Here is an 18741-nt window from a genome sequence, read left to right as displayed (position 1 = left end):
GTGGGTCGCGACCCCTTTGGCGGTCAAACGACCCTTTCACAGGGGTCGCCTAAGGCCATCCTGCATATCAGATATTTACATTACGATGCATAACAGTAGCAACATTACAGTTATGAAGTAGCAATGAAAATAATTTTATGATTGGGTCACAACATGAGGAACTGTATTTAAAGGGCCAGAGGCTAGGGCTGATCCTAGAAATTTCTCTTTTCCACACAAGGTAGGCCCTCAACATACCGAGAAAAAGATATTTCTTCAAATTTAAGGTTTTACAAATGACAGACATCTGACTCCTTGGCGGTAGAAAGGGTATGAAACCGCTAAGAGGAGGAGGAGTCCAGAGGCTCACAAGCCTAAAGAAGGCAGAAGTGGTGCTCTGCTAGGCAGGAGCAGGCGCAGAAGCCACTCCCTCAGCCAGCCAGACGCAGAGCCCATGACTCCAAGGCCACGCTCTCCCCTCTGCCAGCATCAGTACTACTCCCCTCCCAGGGCTGGTTCCTCCTCGGAGTATTCCATTCGATGAATATGGGAACAAACTCAAAAGCACCAATTCACAAATTATTATGTCATTAAAATGAGACTACACAGAGAAATCCGGTATTAATGTCACACAGACAAAAAATAATTTTATTGTAGTCGTAGGAATTTAAGGGAAAAAGTGTGTGTGGGGGGGGGGGGGCGGTTGTTCAATACCATATGGTTTCTTACATTTTGCTCTTTCTTCCCACACCTGTGGTTGCCCACAGATTACTTACTGGCTTTAATTTTATCAGAATGAATGAGCAAATGAACAAATAAAAGAAGAACTTGAACTGAGAAATGAGTTATTATTACCACCCCTAATTCAATGTGTTAACTTACTGGAACGTTATTAATCCGCATACGACTCAATGTTCTTCTATAATAGCTGAAATCATTCTGTATGGCAGGATTTGTCATCTAAAGAAGACAGTTGTGAAAGAAAAAAGTAGGTACTAAATGACACTGAAAAAATTAAGTGAAAATCTACTAAATACAGTTTTAACATTTTAACAAATAAAACTGGTATCACCAAGATGGCTTTTTTTGCACATAAATCATGTTCACAATGCAGTCGGTCCCCAATGAACATATAAAATGTATAGATTGTTTTTTAGTCATGGTCAATAAGTTTCCCTTCTTTTTCTCAATAATTTCATGTAATATACTAAAAGGTGGTTTGCCAAAACATAGTATTACCAAAAGACGAAAACAAGAAAAACTCTGCAGGCACTTGCTTTGGAATTACACCAGAAGTATGCATACATGGTCAACAGGACAATCTCCAGACTGACTAACATTTTGTATGTAAATCATCTGTGCTCCAAGTGTTAATAAAAGAGAACAGTTGTCTAAGATTTCATCATAAAACGCTGAAGTTAGAAATCCTGCTCTTCCATTTTCCAGGCAAGGTATCGGAGACCCTGAGAAGACAAAGGGCCTGCTCCCAGCTGGCTACTGTGCAGGGCCCAACGTGGAAGTCAGTCTCCTGCTGGGAGAGCTAATGCTTGTTTCTACTCACACTCCTCCAACAATAGGAGGTAGCAGACCGGTAGGTAGGTAGGTATATAGACAGGTAAATTGAAGGGGTTGGAAATACCTTAACATTTTTACATAAAAGAAAATTGAGATAAACTGGGTGAGCAGAAAGGAAAAAAATATATCAGAAAAGGTCAATATTCTTTCAAAGATCTTTTTAAAATGAAGTTAAATGAAGGCTGAATATTGGGTAATGTGCTATGCATGTATCAAAAGACATGCCATAATTTTTATATCCAGTTTTCCATTTTTGCTAAGGACATCAGACATCACTTAAGCACATTTTAGCTAGGTCTCCAGGCATCCCTCCTGATGCTCTTTGAAGGACTCATGCTTTCACATAGTCAAGGCCAGCAGGAATCCTACCTTGAGTTCATCAAACCGGAGTGTGAAATGAAGGATTTCTGCAAACTGCTTAGCGAGAGCCTGCTCTCGCTCTAGGTGCTGGGTGGGAGAGTATGGGGTACTTGTCAAGGCACCCAGAAGACCTCTTAATGCTGCTTCTAAAGAAAAAAAAGATTTAAATGTTGTTTGTATCTGGTGATATTTGTTAATTAGAAAGTGAACAATTTATAAATGTTGTGATTTCAAATCCCATGAAATTAAGTTCTCTTTAAAATCCAGATCATCTAAATACAATCACGCAAATTGATATTATTTAATAGAATAAAAACCTTAGAGAGACTAATTCAGTTTTGTAATCTATAAACTCAAATTCAAAGTAATGCAAAATGTAATCTGAATACCAGGATCAGAGAGCACCCTTTACACTACATTTACCAATCTGCTAAGTAACTTCTACAGTGGCCTTGTGTCCACAGGGTCAAATCTGTCCATGGCTATGAACGAAGGACCAACTTCTCATACTTTGAATTTGCTGCTTATTTATAAACAGAAACTGCTTTCTTTCAGTTACTAAAGGAAACAAAATCTTTGATTTAATAATTAGCTGAGTTTAAGAAAAATGGTCCTTTTAAAATAAGTGCTACTTTTGGAATGCCAAGTTAATAAATACTGTGTTTAAAAATGTAAATAGTTCATTCAAAAAAAGTGATAGAAATCACACTAATTTAGATTACAGAATCAAAAAAAATGCTAGATTCTATTCTCAAAAAAAAAACAGCTTAGAGTCAGATTATGATCAGAAATTAATGAATAAATGTCAGGTCAATAAACAAATATTTCTTAATGATAATAAATTTATGTTAGATCATCAACCCTTAACTTAAAAAAATACCAGCTCTACTATTCATGAAGACTTAATGGTGAACGAACACCTATCCTGTGAGCTTAACCCACTCTCGTTTAACTTTCAGCATCAATTCTGACATGGGTATCACGTGGATAAACTGCGTTTCAAAGAGATTAGAGCCCAAAATTGTAGCTAGTAGGTGTTTCTGACTTTACAGCCCTATTCTTTCTACCACATTAAGCTGTCTCTCAAATAAAGCAGTATTCTACCTAGCCATCTGTAACCTCATAAAATATTAATCTGATTACTACCAATCGTACATACTTCTTATGTATTATTATGTGCCAGATACTGGGCTAGATACTACAGACATTATCTGTCATCCACACAATAACTCCAAATGGTAGATAGTATCCTTTTTATAATAAGTCAAAAAAACCATTTTGACTGTCTACTATGTGCCAGGCACTGGAGAAACAGGGATGAAGGTAGTCAGCTCCCTATGGCCACATGGAGCCTGAATATATAGAGAAGAAAGAGAAATTATTACATTTGTGATGTGTGTTAAGAAGAAATACACGGTATAATGAAAAGGTATAAAAATAGGACCTCACCTAGTTGAAGTTCAGAAAAAGACCTCCCTGAGTAAGTGACATCTGAGTTGAGAATGGATTGTGCACTAAGGATGAGGAAGAGTGTGCAAACAAACAGGGCCGGGACCAGAGCATGAAATAGTACTCACATTGCAATACCAATACCAGTGGATGGAGCGCGTGGAGATTAAAACAATCTCTCTCTCTCTATAAAAGGCCAATATGCGAAGTGTCCCTCCAACCATCCGATATCGCTATGATATGCATTGACCACCACGGGGTAGACGCTCAACGCAGGAGCTACTGTGACATGCACTGGCCATTTACAAAGAAACGGCACCATGGACCTGGCGCCGACAAAGCAACACTTGGCTTCCCCCAAGTGGGACACAGGCCCCACCACCACTCCGACCATCCGGGTAATGACGTCACGGAGCAACGCCCGGCTTCCTCTCCCTAGCAATGACTAGCCTTCTTGCAGTTTCTTTAGCCCAGGAACATGACTTGCTTTATAGCCGGGTGGAAACATTTCACACTTTAACCAAATGTCTATGAAGCATTTTCCCATGCCTCATCTCATTTGATCTTCACAGAATTCCTGGAATAGGTAGATAGGAGACTCCGTAGAATCCTATTTTATTTTCATTAGCTGGAAAATGGAGATTTAGAAAGTTTGGAAACTTGACCCGACTGAAAAGAAGTAAGAAATGGTGGAACTTGAAAATGACTTCAGGTTTTCTCACTGCGCAGAATATAGTCAAACACTGCTGCAGTTAATATTTCACCCTTTGTTCTCCCTGTGTGATCTACAATAATAATCTGCCTCGTGTTGATATTTACTGCTGTGTTGCTGACAATTACCTGAAAGAGAAGTTGGGATGCTTCACTGGGCTAGAAAAAGTTTAGCTAAATCAGAAAGTAGGTCTAATTAAGCAAGTTTATCTATATATATAAAGCTCTCGCTGGCGCCAATCCCACATGTGTGTCATTGTTGACCGTGAATTTGGTTGACCCTTCTATTATAGAGAACGGGCGAATAGTGATATTAAAACATTTCTAATTAATTTCCTTTCAATGTGCACAAATTTGTGCACCAGGCCTCTAGTATGCACATAATGTGTGTGCCATATGAAGCATCCTGGCCTTGTCATCCTGATATCCCTGGATAAACTAAGTAAGCAGGGGCATTACAGGTTAGCATTTAAATTCTCCACCTCACCTGCAGTGTGGAGAATGGATTGTAGGCCTATGGCTGGCTCATAGAGCTGAAACGTGGATGTGAAAAATCAATTAAGAGGAATAACGTTTTTTGGCTACTCTGAAAAATGGTTTATTTCTCCCAAGATTCATTCTGTGTGCCAACATTAATGTAAGTAGAAAGCAAAGTTTGAGAGAGATGAGAGCAGGAAAAACCACTTAAGAAAACACACCCACCAATATTACAAAAAAACTGGACTGTTACCAAAAAAAATTGCATTTACTAGATTTTATAAAGTCTCAGGGTTAATTTCAGCATTCAAAGCACTCTACCACTCTGGTAGACAGGAGACATTGCCCCCTAGCGGTGGAATCAAGTCACATGGCTGAGCTGGGATGGACAATGAACTTAAGAGAACTTCTATGAATGGCTGAAGCTCAGGACCAAGAAAGGGAGGCCCCTGCAGAAAGTTCCCCTTGAGAGACAAGAGCCATTTAATCTCACCAACTGCCATCCACCTACTATCAAAGACCAGTCACTGAATCCTCAGAAGAGAACCCAAAGGATGTGGTCTGTGGGGGATTTAAGACAAACAGCCAAGAGACATGACCATAATTATTGTGGGCACTTTGGGACCTCTTAATAGATTTTGGTAAATTTAGCCCAGTGACAAGGACTCAACGTGGTGCATAAACTCACTCATTATGACCCTTGGAGGTGGTCCCTGTAATAAGTCCCTGGAACAGGAGGAAGACTGAGGAGAGACAACACAGTTTGTCTACTGTCTGATCAGGTAACCTCCCTCAGGTTATGTCTCAACCAGGAAGGCCTGAGACCAACAACCAAGAACAGGGTGTTTCCCAGGCCAGCAAGGGTAAGGGCTATGGACAAAGCTCAGTATCTTCCAAATTATTCAGTGACCCCTTCCCTGTCCCTCCATAAATAAGCCACAAGGGATCAAGGTCCCTCTTCTGGAATGCACCCGTGGTATATCTGCAGTACACAGGCCAAGCCATCCTCTCCTTGAGATTGCAGGATGCTGAAGGACCATGGTCATTTGATGCTTGTGTGGTACTCTGTGTGTTGTCTGTGCTGTATATCCTCATCTCTGGCTCAACAGTGAGGCAGGAAGAGAAGAGACTAGAGAGGTTTAGTGGACATAAAGCAGAAGACTCAACAGACTGGAGGGCCAGACAGGAGACTAAAGTTCAGAGAATTTAAGTGATGTGGCCAAGACCACACAGCTAACAAACCAGAATTCAAACATAGGCCATTATGCCACCAAAGCCTAAAATCCATTTATTGCTTCTCCTAAATACCCAACACCCATTTGATATAGCAGTTATGTATATTCATTAATGCATCATTCATTCAACAAACATTGAGTTGCTATCACAGGCAAGCAAAGATATGCATCCTGTAAGCAAGAAAACTGGAAACATTACTAGTCAGGTTACTGGACAAGACATGAGGAGTAAGCCATTAGATCTTAAATGCATACTTTGCTCTTAACTTTACAGAGGCCCCCAGAGTACCATGATGAAGGCTCAAGGCTTCCAGGTGACAGCATGGAAACTGATGCTCTTTGCTATTTATTACCTGTGTTACCACATGCCTCTGCTGAAATGGAACACAGCACCCACGATGAACCCATACCAGGAGCCCGATTCAATTCCAGTAGATAAAACATAAGAAAACATGCAAGCCTGACTGGTTTGGCCTATTTTGTAATTACTCTTTTTTGGTTGGTAAATGCTGAGACTAGAATGAGCCTTAGTAAGACGAGTGCACCATCTAAAGCAATTCAACTATAAATGCAGCCAGAAACCAGCAGCACAGAAAACTCTCTAAATATGAAGGAGTCATGACCACCACGATTACAAGACCAAGGCCAGTGGTCTGAAGCTACCAAGCTACAGACTATGTACATATTTGACTGAAAGGCAAATAGCGTGAAAGAGCTGACTGCTGTGCTTGGGAAAATAAATTACAATTCTTATCTTTAGTAAGAAAAGGATAATTTGGAGAGAGACCAAGATGGCGGCATAGGTAAACACCGCAGACTGCTGCCGCAAACAACCATTCAAAAATAGAAACCAGCAGCACAGAAAACTCTCTAAATATGAAGGAGTCATGACCACCACGATTACAAGACCAAGGCCAGTGGTCTGAAGCTACCAAGCTACAGACTATGTAGATATTTGACTGAAAGGCAAATAGCGTGAAAGAGCTGACTGCTGTGCTTGGGAAAATAAATTACAATTCTTATCTTTAGTAAGAAAAGGATAATTTACCAAATACTTCTATCTCAGCTATTACTTGTCTTCACATTTAACAGTGCATACTGTATCTAAGAAAAATAGCAATTCTCTTATTTTTTTAAAAACATAGGGTTGTTTTTTTTTAAAAAAAGAACTTCCACTTTAAAGAAAAAGTTACAAACACAAATGGCCAAGTAGCTAATATAAAAGAATATGAAAAGCAAGATATAAAAACTAGGAAGCCATGGGAACCTACTAAACTAGAAAGCACATGCTCTACGTAATAAACAGAGATGCTTGTCACTTGGCTCCGGCCAACTGAATGCAGATCAGCTGACCAACTGGTGCCTACGCTACTGATTTTATTAAACAACTGGAGACTTAACAACAAAATACAAACAGTTACCACTTTTAAACCTGGCATCTGATGAGGAATTTTTTTAAACTATGGCCCAAAGAAATCACATCTCAGGCCTAAACTTAGCTCCTGAGCCCCCAGGTTGATTCCTATCTTAAAGCACGGTTTCTTACCAAATTGCACGCATTCATTTAAAATACATAACATGTTTATGAGATTCAAAACTCAAAACTATATAAAACATGTGTCAAGAACTTCAATTTAAGTTTTTCAAATTTCAGACATACCTATCCTGCTCCTCCCGTATGGCCACAATTTCACACAGAAAGCCCTTCCAAGGTACGGCTTTCAAATTACACCCGCAGCTCGATGTCTACATCTTACTTTGACCACTTCTCCAAGGAAGGGAATTCCAACTGTGTTCACTGGTTGTAGTGAAGGCACAATTCGGATGTCACAGTAGCTTTTCCCATTGGCTCCCTAGTGCTCAACTTGTAGTTTTAGATACATGAACTAACTGATCCTAATCAGCAATGATTTTAAGAACATCAAAATCTAAATATTCCAGAGCCTATGGATTAGTTCCTGCATGTGGGAGAGGGTTTGCTGGAGAGAACTTCTACCAAGAGGTTTCTCTCGCTAGTACCCTTTATACTGCATTGAAATCAGAGCTTTCCTTATGGAATAACGTGTCGAAGACAACAGTCTAAATAAAGACATAGGTTTATGCTGTAATATACTACAGTCTAACAAACTTGCTTCACATATGTAGCGCATTAATATAGCAATGTGAACATAAAATACTCTAAATTACTTCTGGTGGCATCAATAAACGTATTTTTCACTAGGGAAGTCATAATTACAAAACTTTCAACTTACCTAACCTCTGAGAAAATTCATAAAATTTCTTTAATTTGCCTACTAGTGGGACAACAGCACCCCATGCCTTCTCTTGTAACTTCTCATCTGCTGGATGCTGGATGGCCTTCAAAATCCAAAGGGAAAAAAAAAGTTGAGTTCTAAATGTCACAGCAGCATTCTTTTTACATTAAAATATATGTCTTAGCAAATGTTGGAAACCTGGTACAATCTATAAAATACAGAATAATGGACCCAGGAATGCTGAGAGTGGGCCTTCTCAACTCCCTGGATACTTAACCCTATCATAACACACTTTTAGTTATCCTTGCAATGGACATGGATATAATGAACTAGGATGACACAATACATGCTTGCTAAATATATTACGCCTTGATACCTTTTAGAGCCACAAAAAGAAACCATTTATATTGTTTTGCATATCACAGACAGGCTTTCTTAGCAGTTTTCTTTCAAAAAATTATTTTAGTAAAATAAAAAGAAACCACAAAGTTAGGTAATGAATGAAATAAGATGCCAACTGTGGAACAGGGTATGAAACTTTGAATAATTCCAATTCCAGGGTCCAAAGTAACTTTAGGAGACTTACCAAATTAAGAACCCAAATCAACCTGAAAGAAGGGATTCAGAAATTGTCACACTTATTTCCTATAACTAAAAAATAATATTCTGGAATCCAAGTTTTCTTGGGTTTTCCCGAATAAGAAGGTAAAAACTAGTTTCAAATCGGAAAGGGGAGGAAATAAACCACAATCTAGAGACCCTAATATAATATAAAGCCTTTCTCTATGCCCAGTCTTTCAAACCACTAGGCAATCTTTTATTAATTTAGAGGGTTCTTCCCAAAGAAATGTTATTTTCTTATTTTCATCTTTATTTTGCATATAGATGCTTTTCTTAACCCTTTATGAAACTTAATATCTTTTTCAACAACCTGGTTTGCTTTCTCTGACATCTTCAAACAAGCTAAACACACCATCTGAAAGCTGAAACTCACACCCATGGTGGGGCGTGGGGGCTACTCATAAACACCATCAGGAGGTACTGATGTTTAGATTTTCCCAAGGTGCTAGCACTCTAGCTCCGTCTACACAAAACCAAAAAACAGGAACACAAACAAAAATTGAAACCAGGTAAATTTAGAAGAAGCTCTGAATAAATTAGCTCCGAACTAAATAAATGGGCTATATATTATTTAAGCAATTTGCTTTATAAGCTTACCACTATATGCAAATGTCCTTGATTGTTTAACATAAAAAAAAAATTTAATGATACTTAAACACTATAGGAGTCCAAAGTAAATTACATTTATATGACTATGTAGAAATATTTTAATGTTAAAAATATCTGACAATCTTTATTTCATATGAATATTTCAAAGGAACTGTAATATTATCCTGCTGTATATGAAAAATCCTTTTAGCCTCAAGCCCAGTCTCAGTAATGTTTTACAGCAAGTAGAAATTTGTTTATTTTATTTATTATTCAGGAAATGAGCAAATAGATAAAAACTTTAAATTTGCTTTCTTCTCTTGAGAAGTCTAGCCAAATTTTCTTGCAAGGATCTAAAAATGATATTTCAAATATCTGCTCATTCTCATACTATCAAATGCTCCAGCAAATGCCACCCACTGTCACAACCGAGCACAGTTAACTGTTTCCTGGCCTTGCTGGATTCAGAACTGAAGCCAATGGTTGCCCTGCCACGACAACATGTCATGGTTCTCCTTATAATGCTGGTTCCTTCTCCTTTCACATCAGCGTTACTGCTGCTAGAGAACGTTTTAGTACAGCACCAATCACAGCCCAACATGCACAAGGGTGCTTGGTCAGGGTCAATGTGAGGGTGTCATGGAGCAGGTATTCTCACTCTCATTTCCAAAAATATTGAAACCGTCAACACATATATCAAAACATTATCTCCATCTCTATTGGTTTATCCTAGAGAATAAGCATTGTTTATTCAATAGACTGTATCTTAAATGAGAAAAAGAGGCTACTGTGGTCGGCAAACTGCGGCTCGCAAGCCACATGCGGCTCTTTGGCCCCTTGAGAGTGGCTCTTCCACAAAATACCACGTGTGGGCGCACACGTACAGTGCGATTGAAACTTCGTGGCCCATGCGCAGAAGTCGGTATTTTGTGGAAGAGCCACACTCAAGGGGCCAGAGAGCCACATGTGGCTTGCGAGCCGCAGTTTGCCGACCACTGGGCTAGGAGGTTTCTTTGGGTAGAATAGGACAGCTGAGTATGTGTTTATGCTGAGGAGAAAAAGTCAGTAAAAGACAAAAAAAAAACCAGATGGAATTAAGAGAAGAAAGAATTGAAATTCCAGAGGAAAATGGAGAAGAATGTTAGAGAACATAGTCTTGGTAAGAAGGAGACAGACTACGCTTCTCCTAAACAGAAGAAATGGAGAATGAGATGAATGGGAAGAAACCTGGATCAGGTCAGAGGTTCGGGAGAAGCAAGTTGAGGGAGACCACACTGAACATTTGCTCTGTAGGGAAAAGTCAGACCGAGTTGGGGAGTCCAGACCACAAGGATGATTTCAGCGTTTCCCAGGGAAGCTTAGGAGAAGCGGGAAAAACAGACGACAGAACAAAAAGCTAAAGAAAGTTGTGTTCTCTCCTCCCTTCCATAAAAGTACCAGTAGGCCCCCCATGGATACAGTAAATTTCAGGTGTGAGAGCAACCAATAACACACAATTTTCTTTAATATACATATTTATAGAACATTGTTTTCCTTTTACCCTTATATTGTGCAACCACTTTTGAAATAATGCAAGTGATCTTTCTTTAAATACAATTTTTACTATGCACTAGAGTTCTAAAGTATAGAAAACGAGAGAGATTAAAAAGAGGGCGGGACACAGTGCATTCTATTGACTGGAAAATGGGCGTGCTTTACCTCTCGGATTTCATGGCCAGCTCCTCTATATGACTGCAAGTCCTCCAAGATGCCTTCTGCATCTTTTAACACTACATTCACCTGATTATAAATTTCCTTCTCGGACTCTGTAGGCTGGGCATCTAAACAGCAGGAAAGCACAAGAAAATTCACAGTCACATGAATTTTTTAGTACACATACAACTCTAAATCCAAATTTCTAAAGATGACTAACATTTTACTCATTTAACTTTGCACTTCTTGGAAAAGACTGATAATTTTTCCATAGTTCTATACTTGAACTAGCCTCAAGTTTGTAAATATCACAAAGCAGCAAGGGAACACCAAACATTATTTATTGTAGACACAAATAATGACTTGGTATATTAAGTGAATTTGAGAATTATCATTTAAATTGTGATAGCACGAACAACTGCCTTTTCATTACAGTCGTCACTATCAGTAATGACTGTAAATTCATGAGTAATGATCTATTTTAATGCAAGAGAAATGAAAGGCCTACTATATGTTGCTAATCTATGTTTAAGACTGAAATGACTTTATTCTCCTATAAAGTTCATTTTAATGACTGAATATTGATATAAAAACTTTTAAAAGAATCCTTTCTAGATGCTGCCCTTTTCTAGGACCACTTTAAATTCTGTACCAAATGAACTTCTCTGCTGATGAACACAGGGTCAAGATTTCAGCGCAGAAGAGTTCAAAGTATGAAACTGCTCCAGAATCACTGGGCCGCTGAAAGCTAGATGCTTCAGCTGCAATGTTGAACTTTTTAAATGCTAAAGCAAAAACTGCGCTCCTCCGTCCTTGAGGATGAGTGAGAAAAAAATGAAGAATTACAATTACAAAAAGCATGACAAGGAACACAAACATATGGGTATTTCCACCACCTGCAGTGTTAGCCACAGAACATATGTTAATGTGACTAAATCTAGATTTCTCTCTGCTAGACTCGAGGTAACAGAAATTCTGTTTTTAATAACGTGGTCATTTTTTTCCTAAGGATAAATCTTTTTTATTTAATACATTTCTTGGGGAGGGGGGGTCGGCACTCTGTGAGGAAACTGAATTTTTCTTGTATCTTTTCAACTAGGCCATGTTACTACAGATAAGGCATACAGCACTTAAAATTATAAACATTATGATTACCATAATGTTTTAGAGAGGAATTATGCTGGCAGGATTTCTCCCTGCTAAAATTTTCTCTTATGAGGGTAGGGGAGGAAGACCAAATTTATAATATGAATTAAGAACATTTCTGATCTCTTTTGTTTACCTAATTTATAATATAAATTAAGAACATTTCTGATCTCTGTTACATAAAACTAGTACTTAAGAGTTTTCTATACCCACACCCCCTACCCACAAATACACAATGATCTATATTTATTCCTTTCCTTAGAAAATTTAAGGAAACTAAGTTGACACATGAAACTAGGACTCCAGATGCCTAACTACTGTAACTTTATTTTGTGCTTGGGACAAGTCATAGTTCAATCCCACTTGTTAAACCTGCCAACTAGTCAAAAACATACCACACATTTTTTAAATCAACAATTACAGTACCAAATTTTAATTTCAACATACCTAAGACAGTACTACAAAAACATAACACAGTAACATTTACATGCAAAGCCAACTTAACAATTTGTGTTCACATCTGTTCCCTTATTTTTCAAATTTCTTTTCAGAAATCATGCACTTTTTGAATGAAAATTCTATTTGACAAAATAATTACATAAGAGGAGCCAATTAAAACTGTGTCCAAAGCTATACAGGTATTACTAGGAGCGGATACTGATATTGTAGCTAAATGACTTTAAAAATCAGTCTGTCATTTAGCAGTAATATCCTCTCACATTTAGCCAGACCTTGTTCTCCAAAGTCATGGTTAGACACACACTTTTAAAAAGTACACCTTGTAACTTTTATACTTACACCAGGTGCAGCAGAGAAAATACTCTTTACATGCAAAAACAGCCAACTTTATACTTTTTCATGTGGATTGTGAAACTACAGACAAACACCAATAGGAGACACATAGTTTAAATTCATGAAGAGGGAATTCATGACAAAGGACAATATTTTGACTGTTAGAGACCAAAAGGTATTTGTAAAGTTTGCAATTACTATGTATTTTTGGTGTGGTGACTAGTTGTTAAAAGAAAAATGTGACAGTGAGACTTACAGACAAAGAAACATTATCAAGTAGATTTGAATAGACCTTGGGAGTGATTCAGGATTATTAAAGATTTGATAAATAACAAGAAACTTAAAAACAAAGGCAAAGACTTCAGTTTCCCCTAAGGGTGAGACAGCCCCCAGCACCACACTGATTGAACAGTTTTAGACTGCCACAGGAGAGTCACATTGATAATTTTGAAAGCTGCTGAAGACTGCTGTAGAAATGAAGACAAACAGAAAATAGCAGACAGGTAAGCACTACGTTACTGACAGCAAGTCATGCAAAAGGTGAGATACTAGGGAGGGGGAAAGGCTATATAAAAGAAAGCATTTGTTCAAAAAAAATGGTATCATATAATGCACCCAAGACTTGTCACTTTGATTTTTCAGAGCAAAGAATTAAAAATTGTATTAGTTGAAAGAAAAACCTGCCACTTAGCCGGCTAACAAAGGGATAGTTATTTGATTGCAAAAGGATGTATCTACTACTGGGAGTAAGCACAGTGCAAACTCATCAGGCTTATTTAAAAGCTGTTCAAGGGCAATTACAGCATGTTTCCGTTGCTCTTACTGTTTGAAGGTAAAAAGTAAATATTGTAATAATTTCACCCCACTTTCCTATAAAGAGTCACTGAAAATAAGTGTTAAAATTGAAGTTGGGCGGGGGAAAGGGAAAATCTGTAATACTCTCAATAATAAAGGTTTTTTAGAAATTGAAGCTGTTATGGTACAAAAAGAGGCAAAGATCAGTTACAAAAGAAAAAAGATAAAAAGCAAATCACATAAAAATGATCATTGTGATAAAGGGTCTATCTGCTTTAATCTTGCATCCATTCATTCATTCGCTCAATAAATATTTATACTCTAACTCCATAAATTTCATCAATGCAGGGAGCTCAATGTACAGTACATACCACTGAATGGTATGCAAACTCAGCACCTAGCATATTTTCTATAATAAATACTTGTTGCATGAATGAGAAGATACAGAGATGGTAAATATAAATATGCCTCCAGCATGAGTTAAAGGGCACCATTATGCATTTTCATGTTTGAACAAATAAAATCCTATATCATTTTAGAAAAAAAAATAAGGAAAGACCATAAGAATAAAAATATTTCAAAGTACAGAGCAAAAGCAATAGAAAATATACAAAAGTTAAAATGGAAAATAAAGTTAGACTAAAAAAGTGGGTATCAATAGTTGTAAAAGATGGGGAGGAGGGGAGACAGGTAACACAAAAGACAGAAGAATTAGAGGAAATGTATGATTAAATGGAAAGGCACTAAAATAAAGAATCATAGGAAGTAAGGTTCTATTTCTCATTTACAAACATTCACCTATTTTTACTCTCGCACTGTGGTCTAACCGAAAATAAGTGAATCAAGAGTAACTAACAAACACTGAACTCTATCATTTACAAAGCACTATATAAGACTGGCAAGGGTCATAAAAATAAAAGTCCCTCTTCTCCTAGGAACCACAAATGAGTGGAGACACACACACACACACACACAACTAGTTATTTGGCTAACGATTTGTCATTAGAATGACTAGTATCTTAAAGCGTCATTATAAAATAATTCCACGAACAAGAAGAGAGTATACGGGCCCCATTTCAGTGCTTTTTATATATGCTGTCATTACCATAAGTGCTGCCAAATTTTATGGGGCAAATCGGAGCTTATATGTTAATGGAATCGTTATCAAGATTTTCAAATAAAATCTTATCCTATAGGTATAGCTTGTTTTAAGAAAGAGACTCTCTTTCTAGTACTTCAAGAACAGGTAACAGTATGTTACAATGAACATGGATTGTCATTTCATGCCTTAAAGGCCTTTGTAGATACTCCTTCTTCAATGTCCTTCACTAAATTTGCCTGAAACGTTCTATTGCACCTCCACAACACAACTCAAACATCACCATCAGAAAGTCTGCTCCCTGCAAGGTAAAGTCAATCCCTTCCTGAGCTATACCTGGGATGTAAATTATGCAAAGATGATTATTAATTTGCATTTCTATCTATCCCACAAGACTGAGAACTCTCCAAAGGCAGGAGTTGTATCTTTGCATCTCCGGCACCTACTTGTCGGCAGGCAGGAGGCTCCGCATAAATGGATGTTGAACTGAAGTGAAAAACAGCACGTGTGTGCACATGCTAAAGTTAAGAGAGTAATGACTTACAGTAAAGACAGAGTCTTTATTTTGTACCTACAGCCTAAAATAAACCTAAATTACAATGGTAACCTAAATATTACTGTTCATCTAGAAATAAAAATGTAGAACTTGATATTTTATTCAATAAGAATGTGGTTTTATTCTCTGTAATCATAAGGAACTGGCACATCAAATATGTTGCCCATTTTTGACCCATCTCATGGGTCACTCTAGTAGCCAAATCATAAGGTAAACTTTTACCATAAAAGTTATTTATAAAAGACAAATGAATGAAAAATAAAACTGATTAAGTTAGAATCAAAAGAAAACATATTTTAAAAATCTAAATAAGAAATAACAGGCAAACTCTGGCCTAGGATACAGAATGTTTTCACTAAATTTCACTTACAGTATACCAGTAAGTGTCAAACCAAAAGTTCTACATTGGCTGATATAGGCAACAACGTCATTCTTTAACTTACAGCTGCCTGTAAGAAGTTAAAACTTTACATGTAGTTCTTCATGACTGGAAATTGTTGTTGTTAGCAATTCCGACCTTTTCCTGGCACTAAATTAACTATTTAAATTTAAGGATAACGATCCAAACCTATCCCAGATTAGGAAACCAAGACCAAATAATATTTTAAACACTACAGTAAACTCATACTTCTCACTGGACCACAACCTAAAGATTGGTTTATAAAAAGATCAAGTGCCAAGTCTTGAACAAGATCTTGACTGTGTCAGAGCCAAGATTCTGCAAATGTAAGGAATTTGAGACAGAGTAAAAGGGAGACAGAATAGCAGAAAAATATACAAGACCAAGTTTGAAATAGATGCAAATAAACTAAAATACAGCTTTAATGTAAGTTGCCTCATCTGAAAGAATAACCTTCAAGTCAGCAATCTGCTCAACATCCCCAAGCTGATTAAAATTCATGCTAAACATGCACTTAAAATAGTCTTGTTAAATTGTTGAGAAGGGTCAAGAAAACCAATATTTATTTAACTACATGTTCCCCTAAAAACCCACAATTTATTATGGTCCTGATATTAGCATTACTACTCTTCGCTAGCTTGCACACACTACCAAACTATGAACAGAACATTGATAGGAATGTAATAAAATTAGAAAAATATCAGAGACCATAAATTATTCCATAAAATGTAGAACAATAAATTAATGTGTGCATAGGAACTGTCCTGGTTTTAAGAAAAATATTTAAATTATTCATAAAGTAGCATGAATTGCATAATATCACATAAACTAAACTGAAGTTGATGAAAAATGCAGTGACTCTCTGGGGATTTATTTTCAGGGATTTATTTTGTTTTTAAAACCAGAAAAGGTCTTAAAGTTTAAGTACTTAAATACCTGTTCAAATGTTTTAACCTTAGTGGTATTCAAGAATTCGCATGATTTACAATCTAAGGCTCTCTCTTCACCCTTTCCTAACAATTTCCTAATGATCAGTTAAAATAGCAACATTCACACTAAAACACCAATTTAATATCATTGTTCTTGATTTGACAACCAGACAAGCTAAAGCAATACAGACAGACAGCCAAAAAAGCAAAAGCTTTCCAACATGCATGGGGTCAATGACACTTACCTGCCACCCTTAGACCATATTACAATAGGTCATGCAACATAAAACAAACAGAAGGCAAATTACTTAAAGGTCTGTGAACCCATTATTTTTATAGAGTTAGAAAAAAATTAACTCCTGAAATAAGTACATATAATGAGTTTCTTAACTTTTCAAATTAATTATATACAAAGATTAAATAATTAAGGTTCACACTTACCTTTTAATATTATGCCAATACTAAGCTTTGAATGGCCTTCAAGAACCAATTTGTATTAAAATACTTCAATAGTACATGGAGTTAATATTTAATTTTTCTCAACTGCAATAATTCCCCTCAAAAATTGCTTCTATTAACAAATTTCCACCAAAATTTTTTATAGAAATGTTTTCATATGAGAATCTTAAACGTTTTCATTTGAGATCTCAAATTGTAGAATAATGCTCAACTAAAGAGATATCTCTTGTAACAATTCAAATAAAAGTATTTTACAATTTAGTCTATAAAATAGGATTTCCAGTTCTAGAAGGCACCAGAAATTTTACTCAAACAATTCATAGCTCAGTCATGCAAAGCAGTTAAACAGATGGCAAAGTGGAAACATTCATTTAGTGCAAGACAAACGCAGTCTACTGCAGGCAAAGAGAAATAGATATAAAATCATCTTCTCACTTTCAAAATCAAGGAAAAAATTTGGCCCCTGCTCAAGGTCTGTGCATGTCAAAACTTTAAGAAGATTCCCCATGTTAAGGTACCTGTCAAGACAAGAATGAGAAAAGAGAAAATATCCCTTTATGAAAAAGAACATTGGAAATGGATTTTTTTGTTTCAATAGCAAAAGGGAAAATGTTCATTAGGCCATGAATTCGTCCTTCAGGTTACCCAGACTGTGCTCGGGCGACAGCAAACCGGGCTCCCACGGTTGATGTGGAGGACCTAGAGGTGAAATGTGGCTTCCTGTACATAATGGCACAACTGTTGCTCTCATTCTTCGCAAGATTCTCCCAAGACAAGTCTCATTAGTGGCCTTATAATGAAAAATTCTCTAAGTATTCCAACAGTGCTAGTATTCTGGAAAAGAAATTTCTGATCAAGAATTATTCACATGTAATCTTGTTTAAAATTGCGCCGAAACAACAATTTATTTCAAAGCCAAATATCAAGAGTTTTGGCCACAGCTCACCTTTGCATTTCATCTTAAAGGAGTAGAATGTTAAACTTACTTCCTGTATGCCATGAAATAAAGCAGCTATTTCTATCCAAATTTGGATTTGTAACTGGTGGCAGTTATTCAAGTACTGATTCTGATGTGCAGCACACTTCGACGGTATCCAGCCGCCGATGGCAGGAATGTGAGCATGTCACCAAGGCATACTAGTAGAATGTTCATCATAAGGCTCCTTGCTTCATGGACTAATGAAAGGACAGCACTGGCTACAGACTCAACATGATTTTAGCAAATGAAAAACTAAAGAATTATATGTATGACGGTGATGTTTGCCTACAATTAGGGGGAAAAAATCATGCAAACTTTGATTCCCCATACTTTATTAACAAATGTTCTGGCTGGCCTTCACTGTGGTGTGAGGATCATTCACCTTTCACCTTTCACCTTTACCATTATGCACCAGCTGTGAAGGGCTAAAGAGACTTACTTTCAAAGTCCAAGAAAAAATGTGCTGCATTGTGGTCTATGTCCCTGGTTAGCACCTTAATGAGATTACCCATGCCAGCAAACCTAAAAATAAAAATGGCAACATCATTTAGTTCCAGGAAAAAAGTTTAAGCAGAGGCCTGGGGTTTGGCAAAGGCTGGCTTGCTCGGAATTACCAACAGGTGCAGGTCTATGTGCTCCTGGCA

General features: G+C 37.1%; 1 protein-coding gene across 5 annotated transcripts in view; it reads right to left on the bottom strand.

The window, feature by feature from the left end:
• Positions 1 to 741: 741 nt before the first annotated feature.
• Positions 742 to 18741, bottom strand: part of FAM49B (family with sequence similarity 49, member B) — a 71356-nt gene continuing 53356 nt past the window's right edge. For 2 of the 5 annotated variants that reach the window (XM_005872792.2, XM_005872793.2), the window contains 5 exons: positions 18537 to 18619; positions 10949 to 11070; positions 8039 to 8144; positions 1924 to 2060; positions 742 to 939 (listed from right to left, as the gene is read on the bottom strand). In XM_005872792.2, the coding sequence (XP_005872854.1) occupies positions 853 to 939; positions 1924 to 2060; positions 8039 to 8144; positions 10949 to 11070; positions 18537 to 18609 (525 nt within the window). In that variant the 5' untranslated portion in view covers positions 18610 to 18619 and the 3' untranslated portion in view covers positions 742 to 852. Of the gene's footprint in view, positions 940 to 1923; positions 2061 to 8038; positions 8145 to 10948; positions 11071 to 17553; positions 17637 to 18536; positions 18620 to 18741 lie in introns of those variants that run through there. The other 3 variants (XM_005872790.2, XM_005872789.2, XM_005872791.2) reach the window with 2 other exon arrangements.

This window comes from Myotis brandtii, unplaced genomic scaffold (genome assembly GCF_000412655.1).
Source record: "Myotis brandtii unplaced genomic scaffold, ASM41265v1 scaffold390, whole genome shotgun sequence".
Classification (NCBI taxonomy): Eukaryota; Metazoa; Chordata; class Mammalia; order Chiroptera; family Vespertilionidae; genus Myotis; species Myotis brandtii.
Note: the sequence above shows the minus strand (reverse complement) of the source record. Positions and strands in the feature narration are given on the sequence as shown.